The sequence below is a fragment of the Mytilus galloprovincialis genome, chromosome 10 (genome assembly GCF_965363235.1).
Source record: "Mytilus galloprovincialis chromosome 10, xbMytGall1.hap1.1, whole genome shotgun sequence".
Taxonomy (NCBI): Eukaryota; Metazoa; Mollusca; class Bivalvia; order Mytilida; family Mytilidae; genus Mytilus; species Mytilus galloprovincialis.
Genome location: NC_134847.1, coordinates 63248886 through 63262535, shown reverse-complemented (window position 1 = coordinate 63262535; position 13650 = coordinate 63248886). Strand labels below are relative to the sequence as shown.

General features: G+C 31.2%; 1 protein-coding gene across 1 annotated transcript in view; it reads right to left on the bottom strand.

The window, feature by feature from the left end:
* LOC143048076 (uncharacterized) overlaps positions 1–13650 on the bottom strand; it is a 112723-nt gene that overhangs the window by 23965 nt on the left and 75108 nt on the right. The window contains exons 73-83 of the mRNA XM_076221517.1: positions 13078–13125; positions 12238–12249; positions 9614–9745; positions 8106–8186; positions 7555–7787; positions 7099–7122; positions 6141–6176; positions 2066–2265; positions 1426–1554; positions 915–1023; positions 517–702 (exon numbers count right to left, since the gene is read on the bottom strand). Of these exons, the coding sequence (XP_076077632.1) occupies positions 517–702; positions 915–1023; positions 1426–1554; positions 2066–2265; positions 6141–6176; positions 7099–7122; positions 7555–7787; positions 8106–8186; positions 9614–9745; positions 12238–12249; positions 13078–13125 (1190 nt within the window). The remainder of the gene's footprint in view (positions 1–516; positions 703–914; positions 1024–1425; positions 1555–2065; positions 2266–6140; positions 6177–7098; positions 7123–7554; positions 7788–8105; positions 8187–9613; positions 9746–12237; positions 12250–13077; positions 13126–13650) is intronic.

Here is a 13650-nt window from a genome sequence, read left to right as displayed (position 1 = left end):
CCTTCTGCTGTTGTTTTTTCTATGGTCGGGTTGTTGTCTCTTTGACACATTCCCCATTTCCATTCTCAATTTTATTGTAATGCTTGGGAATAAAGAGTAAGATATAAAAAGTTCTTCCTTTTGACAAATTCAGTGTGAATGAATAAAAGGAGATGTTGGGTATATATCAATATAAGGCAGCATCCAATGACAAAAGTAAACAAAGGCGATTTAGAGGTCAATATGCAATCTTCAATCTCTAAATCACCCACAGTGTATAAATGTTGTGAATACATTTAAACAGAAACTACATATATTCTGCAAGACCAAACATAATGTCATGCTAAGCATACTCGACATAGTAAAGAAAACAATCAATATGTGTCTGGCAGATCTCAAAAGCTCTCACATATGACGACTAATCACTTTGAGTGTGCGGGCCAATTATGAAGTCATTACATTCAGTAGAACCTGGGAAAAGTTGGACTTACATATTTGGAGATACTAAAGGTGAAAAAGAGTATATTTTTTACTTACACTGTATCGAACAACAACCAGTCCTTTATCTCTTTTATACTGATACAACCAATCCAACACTCTACTGGTCGGATCACAGATCAATGGCCAGGCATTCACATAGTCTTCTTGCATCAGGAAAGCAGCATTCTCTAACATCAGTGGTGTGGTTGGTAACTGTTTTATCTCCAATTCCATAAGGTCAAGCTAAAAAAAAACAAAAAAAAACATTGAAATTTTAATTTAGTCTTACCTTTTTATCATTTAAAAAGATATATTTAGTTCTTAATTGTTTAAAAATGGTCTAATTTACCTGTTTAAATAATTATATGTTATGAAATGTCTGTGAAAAAAAACCAATACTATTAGTTCAATGAGAAGAGAATGGTAAAAAATATTCTAATAATTTTCCTGCTTACTTGTTTACAGAGGAAATCCACCAATGTCAACTCTTTAAATAACTTCCTGTTTGGCATGGGCATCCCATGATGTTCACAAACTTGCATGAAAAATTCTCCCATTCTTTTCCTTCAATAAAAAAATACAGAATTGTACAATATATATTACATGTAGTAAAATGCAAGAAAAATATGTTATCTCCAGAATGAATTTATTCTGTTCCATGGATTTTGAGAAAAGTGAGACAAAAATATTAAAATTTTTAAGGACAGACAGGTGGATGCAATTTAACCCCACATTTTGAATTATATAATAGTTTTCATAGAAATATGTAGTCTTCTGACTGTATCATCTCATGCATATGTCTCAATCATAGATTTAATCTTATACATATGTATTTGATTCTTTTTTTCAGAAAATTTTAGAAAATTTATAGTATATAAATTAGGTGGATCCATCTAACTTCATTGAAGTATCATTTTACATCTAAAGATTAACAAGAATATCTAATTTGGATGTTATTTTTGGTACCTTGTATCCATATTAGCAGAGCCACAGTAGACCAGGAAAGCAGCAGCAGTGATACAGTTGGCTAACAATAAATCATTGCTGTCATTCTCCTTTACAAATTTTCTCCATTCAAGTTCTTGGCCATACAAACTATAATATAAATAAACAATAAGATCAACTCATTATCAATCAATTTACACATCTGCATAATTCTGTAAAAACATAGATCATAAAAGTTTAATACTTTTACTACAATAAAAGTAAAGATATTTTAACTATCTGTAAATGTTGGTTTACGCAGAGTGCATGTGGCCCACTCTGTTATGATAAAATTTATTGTAAAATTTATAATTAAAACAATTATCAAATCAAACATTTGTATCATAATTTCATGTATGACGATAGCTTTGGCTATACTTTTTTTCAGTTCAAAGTACTGTGGATTCATTTATTTTAGTGGACATTTACTTTTGGGGATTAAGAATATTTCAGAATGTCAGAAATTTAAATTCATGGTTTTTCAAAGGTCTGCATGCAAGGCTATAGAAAATGTATTCTTCATTGAACATCTAAATACAGGGTTTATCTATACCTAAAGAAATCAATAAAACTGGTATCCCAAGCATAATGAATCCAAAGAACTATATTTCAAAATGATTACCTGTCAATAAGGTCTGTAGCAGCTTTCAGCCTCTGGTTCATGGATGTTAATTCTGTTTCCAGATTATGTTTCTCTGTGACAGATTGATCAAACTGTTGTTGTAGATTATTGACGTCGTCCTGTAGTTTGGAAAGATCATCTGCCGTGTATTCCTGTTCAGGTTCAGGTGTGGCGTCACGTTTGGTCTCCTCATCTCCTTGCTGTACAACGAGAAATTGTTTGTCATTATTAATAAACAAGTGGTGCAGAAGAAAACCTTTTGTCTAGCAATGTGTCTATTGTAGTACTTGAGGAAGGTTCTAATAAAAAGTATGAAAGTATGATTGAAGAATAAGAAAATCTTTATTAAAAAAACAGTTTTGTTTTCAGTTAAACATTCAAACTAGAGGCTCTAAAGAGCCTGTGTCGCTCACCTTGGTCTATGTGCATATTAAACAAAGGACACAAATGGATTCATGACAAAATTGTATTTTGGTGATGGTGATGTGTTTGAAGTTCTTTCTTTACTGAACGATTTTGCTTCTTACAATTATATCTATAATGAACTTTGCCCATTAGTAACAGAGAACTATATTTGGTAAAAATTTACATAAATTTACCAAATTAATGAAAATTGTTAAAAATTGACTATAAAGGGCAATAACTCCTTAAGGGGTCAACTGACCATTTTGGTCATGTTGACTTATTTGTAGATCTTACTTTGCTGAACATTATTGCTGTTTACAATTTATCTCTATCTATAATAATATTCAAGATAATAACCAAAAACAGCAAAATTTCCTCAAAATTACCAACTCAGGGGCAGCAACCCAACAACCGATTGACCGATTCATCTGAAAATTTCAGGGCAGATAGATCTTGACCTGATAAACATTTTTATTCCATGTCAGATTTCCTCAAAATGCTTTGGTTTTTGAGTTATAAGCCAAAAACTGCATTTTACCCCTATGTTCTATTTTTAGCGGTGGCGGCCATCTTGGTTGGTTGACCAGGTCATGCCACACATTTTTTAAACTAGATACCCCAAAGATGATTGTGGCCAAGTTTGGATTAATTTGGCCCAGTAGTTTCAGAGGAGAAGATTTTTGTAAAAGATTACTTTAATTTACGAAAAATGGTTAAAAATTGACTATAAAGGGCAATAACTCCTAAACGGGTCAACTGACCATTTTGGTCATGTAGACTTATTTGTAGATCTTACTTTGCTGAACATTATTGCTGTTTACAGTTTATCTCTATCTATAATAATATTCAAGATAATAACCAAAAACAGCAAAATTTCCTCAAAATTACCAATTCAGGGGCAGCAACCCAACAACCGATTGACCGATTCATCTGAAAATTTCAGGGCAGATAGATCTTGACCTGATAAACATTTTTATCCCATGTCAGATTTCCTCAAAATGCTTTGGTTTTTGAGTTATAAGCCAAAAACTGCATTTTACCCCTTTGTTCTATTTTTAGCCGTGGCGGCCATCTTGGTTGGTTGACCAATTCATGCCACACATTTTTTAAACTAGATACCCCAAAGATGATTGTGGCCAAGTTTGGATTAATTTGGCCCAGTAGTTTCAGAGGAGAAGATTTTTGTAAAAGATTACTTTAATTAACGAAAAATGGTTAAAAATTGACTATAAAGGGCAATAACTCCTAAACGGGTCAACTGACCATTTTGGTCATGTTGACTTATTTGTAGATCTTACTTTGCTGAACATTATTGCTGTTTACAGTTTACCTCTATCTATAATAATATTCAAGATAATAACCAAAAACAGCAAAATTTCCTCAAAATTACCAATTCAGGGGCAGCAACCCAACAACCGATTGACCGATTCATCTGAAAATTTCAGGGCAGATAGATCTTGACCTGATAAACATTTTTACCCCATGTCAGATTTGCTCTAAATGCTTTGGTTTTTGAGTTATAAGCCAAAAACTGCATTTTACCCCTATGTTCTATTTTTAGCTGTGGCGGCCATCTTGGTTGGTTGACCGGGTCACGCCACACATTTTTTAAACTAGATACCCCAATGATGATTGTGGCCAAGTTTGGTTTGATTTGGCCCAGTAGTTTCAGAGGAGAAGATTTTTGTAAAAGTTAACGACGACGGACGACGGACGACGACGGACGACGGACGACGACGGACGACGACGGACGCCGGACGCAAAGTGATGGGAATAGCTCACTTGGCCCTTCGGGCCAGGTGAGCTAAAAATAAACAGAGATTATATTAGTAAGTGTGACTTTATACTGGGCATAGAATCTTTAATGTGAGAAATCTTATTTATGTACATTAGTTCATAAATTTTTTATTTTTTTTTCAAGTGCCTTTGTTTTTTCTATCATCGATAAATTTGCCAATTATTGAGCTCAAACAATAAGATTGACATTTCTATTTTATATAATGAATGTCGTGTAATCATTGAAAGCAAAATAACCCATAAACAAAACATGAAATTCATACAATTCAAAAACAATACCTTGTAATGATTTTTATTATGATCATTATTTCTTACCAATAAATCCTGAATCCACAATGCTTTAATTCCACTACAGACTTTTATCATAACTACAGTCCATGTATAATAACATGCTAATTTACTACTTATTTGGAAAGGGAGGTTATAAACTACATCAAAATTTGGTACATTAAAAAAATGTAGGTACACAAAATATGGGTTCCAGTTATACATTTACTAATAGAGAAATAAAGTTTAATACATTTAAAAGAATCTTAACTCAAGATAAATCCTATTTTCCCACAAAAAGCTAATAGCTTTATAAAAGAAAATATCAAAAAACACCAGTCCAAGAAATTAAAACATTGATACCTTCAATGTAGCAAACATGCTCTGTAAAATATTTTGGACAATTACTAACTCAAGTAATTTCTAAAACTAATGTTAATCAAAAGTATGTTTTTATTTATTTAAAATTAATTGAAAAACATAACAGGAGTACAAGTACTTTAATTGTATTGTAGACATGATGGTAAACTCATCAGTGTTCAAAAATTGTAGTTTTGTTTTGTTCATAAACTTTGAAGAATTTAGTTCTTTGCTAATAGGTTCTTCTAGGTATTCTTTATATTTTTGAAACTGTGTCCATGTTTAAGAACGCAAACTTTCTTCAAGATGACTTTTTACCTTTTTTTACAGATGTGTAATTTCCTGAATACAAATTGTAGGAAGATCAAATTATGTCTACAGTTTTTTTCAAATACACATCCATCTTAAGTAATTTAGATCTGATCTTACAGTTGTCAACAATTATTTCAAATATACATTTAAAAATCATTCCTATAAGTAAACTAATACATAATATTAATTATAAAACAAACAAAAACAAAACAGAAGACTTAACGTCAAGAAATCTACAAACATGGACAAGTCATGCAAATAATCTGTGATACAACATAAGAGATTTACATGAACAGTGTTTGAAATAGTCAATTATTGCTGATATCATAAAAACAATCTAGTATAACTTTTGAATCTAAAGACCTTTCTGTCAAAATAAATAAAAATTATAGCGATTTTTTCATTTTGAATCAAAATTTTATAAAGACTGAATACAAATATAGATTTCTATTATTTCCAAAAAAAATCTATAAGAAAGAATGATTGTTTATCAATTTATTTTTGATACAAAATCTAATAAACTGTCCATTAAAATTTGAGAGCCAGGACATGGATCCCCTCTCATAAGCTTTAAAAAATATATTTCTTACACATTTCATAGAGTAGTTGATGTGGATACATTAAATTTTCATAAGAACCATTTTTTTTAAGCATTTAGAAAAATTTAAAACTGTACTTTTGTTGATGTTTGACATTGAGGTTTTGCAAAAGTCTGAATGCAAGCTGATAGAAAATGTGTCCTTCTTTGAATTAAATTTTAATTTGTATTTGTACCTTTAACTTTAAAACTCAGAAAAATTGTTATTGTACAAATAATAATGAATCCACAATAGTCTAACACAATCTTTTCATAAGTGATATAGGAAAGCCTTATCGATCAACATCATATTTGTCCTATTTCAAACACTGATATAACATTCTTCCTACAACAAACCTTTCTTTTCCTACTAAGTTTCAGCTTTTTGGAGATCTGTGTTAAAAGTTAGTTATAAACAGTTAGTTAAATAAACACACACCATGTGCTGAAATCGGTTAGTTGTTCTCAATTTGGTTGTGATAACACAGATTCATTGAAAACATTTCACTTCCATAAGAAGGTATATATCAGTATGTCACAGGAGGAGGACTTCATGCTAAGTCCTATAAATTTCATGCCTTAGTTTGTTTATAAGAGAAAGCATCATGCGGTCACTGAAGTCCATTCAACATTAAAATGGTAAAAAAAATGTCCACTTTTCAAACTATATATAGCTACCTCTTTCATAAGTAACTTTCTTAATCTTCTCTAAATATTAAATAGACTTGTGAATAAGTAAGTGTGAACTCCCAATGATAAACATGTGACCAACGTGTTGTGTAAATTATTCTCTGATTAAGTAAGTGTGAACTCCTAATGATAAACATGTGACCAACGTGTTGTGTAAATTATTCTCTGATTTTGATTTTTTTCATACAAACAATTTTTTTTTATATGCATTGATATTTTTTACGTAATCAGATGAGAAAACTTAACATTCTTGAAATATCTAATGGTTCCATTAAAAGTTTGTAATTTCTTAAAAAGAAATGATGAATTTATTCAACTTAAAAAACCTCCATAGACATAAAAGGTAACCATGTCTTGCTGTCAGAACCTCCAAGCAGGGAGACAATAAAGGTGATTGAAAACAAAAATAAACTCTGCGGATGTGTCCATCACCAGATCAAACAAACTTGTTAGAACAAATAATATAACATTTACTGCATGTATACAAATAGATAAATTTTAAACAATGAATGTACAGAAGTCAATCTTTCCAGAATGACTGAACAAGAGATATATACATGTAAACATGAATGCAATATTTATCATTCAGCAAGATATACAACATGATATATATACTGTGTATTACCTCTCTTTGATTCTGGCCTAATTCCTAAATAAATTAATTGTGGATGTTTAATATATACTCTCCAAAGATATTCAAAGGTATTTTTATGCCATTTGTACACAAAATACATATCAAAGAGATTGACAAGTCCATAACACTAGACGCTATGCTGTCTGTACTCAGAGCAAAACACATATAATAGAAGTCCATAGAAATAGCCAGTCTATCATCATTTTGGTGATCATGTAATTATAATAGTATCAGGAGAAGAAAGCAACTAGGAGTTCAAGCTTAATCTAAGTTTGCCCATAAAAGTTTTTTTTGTTTAACACTATAAAATTACAAACTGATTCATAATGAATGAAAAACATGCCATGATTTACAGTGAAACTGAAAAATAAATATTGTGCTTTAAAGCGGTGAGACAGTATCCAAGACAATAGAAAATGTTTTCATATCAATGAATAAAGTGCTTACTTCTTCTTCCTTTTCTTTCTGTAATCTCTCATTCTCTTCTATCTCTCTCTCTAATCCATGTAAATTCTCCAAGGCTCCCTTCAAGGGACCACATAGTCTGGAGAACTCTACAATAGCTATGGTATACTGGACCAGAGTAGCACAGTCCTCACTGGAATATTTGGCTGCAGCTATGGTAATACCTTTTGTGTTGTCTGGTGAAGGAGACCTTTTCCTGGCAGTAAACTGAACGTCTACAAATAACACAGATACATTTATAATAGGTCTGTATTTGATCTATTATAGCCAAAAATATATACCAAATTGATCCCAATTGAATTGAAATAAGTTTTCTGCACTTATCCTTACTTTTGTTTGGTTATTCATATGTAAAGATAAAATATAAAATAATGCATGTAGCAGAGTTAAGGAAATAAGAAAATTTCCATTCAATAAGGGAGAATAGATTGTGAATAATTTGAGTGGAGTGGTTCTATTATTGTAGAAACCTGTTATCGGCATGACACTACCATTTCTTTTGATATTTAAATCTATTGATAATATTGTCTAACCTTGAGCATGATCAAGTAATGTTCCTTCCCCAGTAACACCAAGGTTTCCATCCTTGTTGGCAGATAGGTAACTTTCAACAGCTGGAAATACAAAAATCAAGCTTACATTACATTGTGTTAAAAAGGCAAACAACAGGAGTGAAAAAGCTCATCTACAAGGATCTGGGAATTTTTTCACACAATTTTGGTCATTTTGAGATTATTTAAAAGTTTGTGTCCCTTTTCAAATTGTCCATGTCAAACTACATTCATAGCATCAATGAACTGGTATTGCTGTTTCATCACATTTACTAAGTAAATTTCTTACCAGTTTTCACCCGCAAAGTGGAAAGGGATTAATATAAGTTGCAAAACTAAAACTAAAAAAAAAACCAAGAACAGTTTAAGGAAGGCAACAGTTTAAAATTGTTATGATTTTTCAGACATTGCTAACATTTCTTTCAAATTAAAGAATGAATAACTATGGATTTGTTTTGTTAATCGAACTGACAGGAAATTACTGCTTTCAATTTCATAACCTTTACAAGTGTTTGATAACATATAATAGTTGCACTTATTGTTTAATTCAGCATGATATCAATTTGCACTTTACAATTAAATATTTAAATTTTAATCATATACAAGAGGCTGTCACAACGACAGTAAACCGGATATATTAACATTTATTTGTGTCCTGGCAATATCACAAGAACCATAACTGATGAATGCTGAAAGTGAAAATCGTCAATATCAAATTTGACCTCCATTTTGTAGTCAGTATCAACATATTAAATTTGAAAAGCTTAGATTGAATGGTTCATTAGTAAATGCAACAACGTGAATGGAAACGCCATTTTACGATCTTTCAAGAACCATAACTCCTGAACGGTAAAAGTAAAAATCGTCATTATTGAACTTGACCTCTATTTTGTATCAGTAACAACATATTAAAATTTCAAAAGCTTTGGTTGAATGGTTTATGAGAAAATGCACGGACACGACTGGAAACACCCTTTTTCAATCTTTCAAGAACCATAACTCCTGAACGGTAAAAGTCAAAATCGTCATTATTGAACTTGACTTCCATTTTGTCATCAGTACATTGTAACAATATATTAAAATTTGGGAAGCTTTGGTAGAACAGTTCATGCGTAAATGCACGGACACGACTGGAAACTCCATTTTTCAATCTTTCAAGAACCATAACTCCTGAACGGTAAAAGTCAAAATCGCCATTATTGAACTTGACCTTCATTTAGTTGTCAGTAACAACATATTAATTTTAAAAGCTTTGGTTGAACGGTTCATGAGTTAATGTACGGACAACATTTGATTGCCGCCCACCCGCCTGCCTGCCCACCCGACTGCCTGGCTGCCTGCCGTACATCCCCAAATCAATAACCCACATTTTTGTCACAAAAATCCGGTTAAATATCGGATGGTTACCAGTTTCTATTAGACAACAAGCTGTATGTTTTCTGGGTTACTGTCTCTCTGACATTTTGTTATACATGTTTTGTAATACCTACCTCTAAGGACATCGTCCATTAAACCATCTTCCCATGGTACATTGTGTAACATGTCAACAAACTTCTGAGAATCGTTCATTGTCATCTGGATATTCTTCCATTGAGCACGGTCAAAGCCTCCATCTTTTTTACCTGTAAAAACAATCAATTAAAACATTCCAACTGATTTAAGTATTATACATTTTTGAGAAAGAAAGAAAATATGACATTGGTTTAGCTGGTTTGAAGAAGTTAAAGTTTCTTGGTGTCATATATAATTAAATGGAAAATATATAATTATTTGCTTTACCTGTTTTCTTTTTATAAAATTTGTTTATTTTTTATTGTTTTTTTGTAATTTAACAGTTTCCTCTGTATATATATTTGGATGTAACCTGTGTGATAATCTTGTGTTAGATCCTTTGACACTGTTGAATGTATTCCAGATTTTTAGAATGTATCTATGACCTGAAGGCCATTACAGCTGATTGCATTGAGTGTGTAGGTAGATGTAATATCTTTGGTTAGCTTGCTTCCTAGCTGAACCGTGAAGTCATTATTAGGTTAGGTAAACTACCCGCCTTATAGAGTAGACTAGTCTGACAGATAATCAATATATCTGTCTGTAGGACTATGCTACTTTGAAAGCAGAATAGTATCCCTTACCTAATAATGAGTTCATTGTTAAACTTGCAAGCAAACTAACCAAAGATTTTACTTTATGCTACACACTCACTGCAATTAACTGTAACCCTGAAACTTCTGTGAAAATTCAAATCATATTACTTATGTTAAATGTTGTACTGAAAGAAAAATATTTGATAGTACATTCTATGTATGTATTAGCTTGTCATTTGAAGTATTAGCAATATTAACTGTGACTCTACCGGGTAAATTAATTGTATATATAGAGGTTAAATTTAGATTTGTAACGATATATAACTGTGCAGTATGTTTTATTATATTTTGCCTCTTATAAAAACTTTTTTTTTATCCATGAAATAACTGCTTTTTAATCTTTAAGTAATAACTATGCAAGAATTACTCATACAGCTATAATTGTGTGGACAGACTATTCACATGGAAATTATCATTATGGTATAATGTAGACAGTGACTGCTTTAAAAATCTAACCAGCATAAAAATGATTGACTACATCATGAATTTAACAATTATCATCTCAAAATAACCACAGGAAAAGTCTGGTATTTTTGCCATAAATAAGGTGTGAAGGACAACAAAGATTTATCTGTTATTTTCCTTATTTTGAAGATATATCTATTGGTTTTTTTTATGCAGTTTAATTACATGCTGCACAAAAAAATGTTCATTTATTAAATTAATTATAGTCCCCATAATTAAAGGATATGAACCAAAAAAATTCCATGTTAATTTCATACTACAAATTACAAATCGTGATATTATACACATTATTGTGGAATATGGGTTGTGTAGTATTACCTGATCTCTGTCCATCTATATAGAGAGTAAAACAAAGTCAAAAGATAGAAACACATTATGATAGAAAGATGGCATAAAAGGTACACACTGTAATTCATTGATCAAATCAATGCTTGGCTTTCAAAACGCCATGGTATAAACAATACATAATCATGTTTACCCAACTAGGATTCTGTACTAACACAAAGGTTCCTGGTTTGATTCCCGTTCCGGGATGAAAATTTCAGGGACTGAATTTTCGACTCTCCCTTGACACCATTTGCGAGTATGCTCTTGAGGAAATGATGATAGTCCGTCGGAAGGGGACGATAAATGGCTGACCCGTGTTAAGAGAGAGCCATATCACTTGCACATTAAAGACACCCTTGTAGATTTAAAAAAAGAGCAGGCTAATGCCGCTACAAGGCAGCACTCGCACCCGCAAAGTGGAAAGGGATTAATATAAGTTGCAAAACTTGTTTCTCAATCCACTATAAATAAATATGTTTAAACTAATTAAACTAAGGATTCTGTTGACACTATTATGGTATGTAGTGTTGAAGTGTCCTAGTCTGAGTAGAACTAAACTTTGTTCTTTGGTTTTGAATTTGCTATTTCATTGTTATAAATATTTTCATAAATTCATTGTTTGTTAGGTATATCAAATATTTTTTATAACAGGTGTTTGAAATCAATATTTTCTTTTCCTCTTATGAACTATCTAATAGATATAAGAAGATGTGGTATGAGTGCCAATGAGACAACTCTCCATCTAAGTCATAGTTTGTAAAAGTAAACCATTATAGGTCAAAGTACGGTCTTTAACATTGAGCCTTGACTCACACCGAACAGCAAGCTATAAAGGGCCCAAAAAAATTACTAGTGTAAAACTAATTAAACCCCTTTTTCAAACAGGAATTTGATCTAAGGATAGAGGTCACTAACCAAGATATCTATATTTGTGGTAAACCGTATAGGAGATCTGGAGGACAAACAAATCATTCTAATATTGATTACTGAAATCAAAGGCATTGTGTTGGCTATATATTTTTTTGAAATGTGCAAAGAGGAAAAAGTAGTAAAAAAATCATAGCATTCTACGAGAAATATCTATATATTTGATAATTACACTAAAATAAGAGCAGAGAAATGATCAAGGGTTAGGAATTAACTATATATCATGTTACACTTGGTGTTTACCATACCTTCTTTGGGATCTAATGAAAAAATGATTAAAAATGTCATATATGTAGTGTAAATTAAAAGCAGGATAGGGTCAATGCTAATTAAAGATCATTATTAGCAATTACAAAATGTTTTCCAAATATCAAGTTGTCTATCATTTTATAATCTTAGTTTAGCACACAACGACATCTAACATAAGTCCTGGTAACAAATCTTATAAAAAGAGTTAATTCCCTTTAATAGAAAAAAAGAGTTATATATTTCCATGCAACTTTTTATTTATGAGGCTTTGGACGGGTAAGGTTAAATATTTCATCCCAAAAAGGCTGATCATTTAGGAATAAAATTTAGGGCACAACTCAATACCAATGGACCCTGACAGGATAAACTACCGTTAAAATCGTTAAATAAGCCGCATGTTTTTTTCTCTGTCTTTGTCCCTGCGTGTTATACTCAGGTGCAGGAATATACGGTATACAAAAGTGTGAAAATTATTCTTTTAACCCCTTGACCTTAGAGATAAAATGAACAAACTGAATATGACATAGATATACAAATTAAACATTAAGCAATCCAAATTACATCCTACAAGTATGAATAAAATCAAATGAAAATATCAATTTTACTGAGACTATGGAAGGTGTAGTTTTATTCACTTAAAAATAATCATTTATCTCATTTACTCAAATTGATTGTGGTATATTTATTCAAAATCCTTAAAAAACAGAATTTCTTTGAAAATCACCCATCATTTTATCCAAAGTTTTAACTGTCATATGTCATTATTTCTGACCCCTCCCTTCCAAAGCCTCATGAAATATTGAGAATAGATACAGTGACAACAATTCTCTACTCTTTACCCTTTTTTAATGAACGTTGTGAAACTAATTTCCATTTAGAAACCCAGTCTGTAATACAACATTACCATGTAGGAATAAAATACATATATTCAGAAAATAAAACTGAGCAAATACAACATTACCATGTAGGATTGAAATACATGAATTCAGAAAAATAAAACTGAGCAAATATTCATATCCCTGGAAACCCTTGTGCTACCTGTTGTTGTTAATATGTACCCTTATACAGTGTAAAAATGGAAAAAAAAACATCAAAACTGCTAACCATTATCACCAATCTATGTCAACATTTCTGTAATACCAAATATATGTACCAATGCATGTAATAATTTCAAAGTAAACTTTCACCGGAGGATCAGTAAAATGTTCCAATGTTTTGAAATGTCACTTACCTAATAAATACTTTTCTACACAAAAAAAAATTGAAATCAATGCTCACATTTCCTGATGTTTGTAGATATAGGAAGATGTGTTTATATAAAGGTTCTGTATCGAAACTTTTGCTTTCCTCCTAACTTCTTATTATCTTAACTGTAACAATAACTATAAAAAATACCTGTCTAAACACTTTTT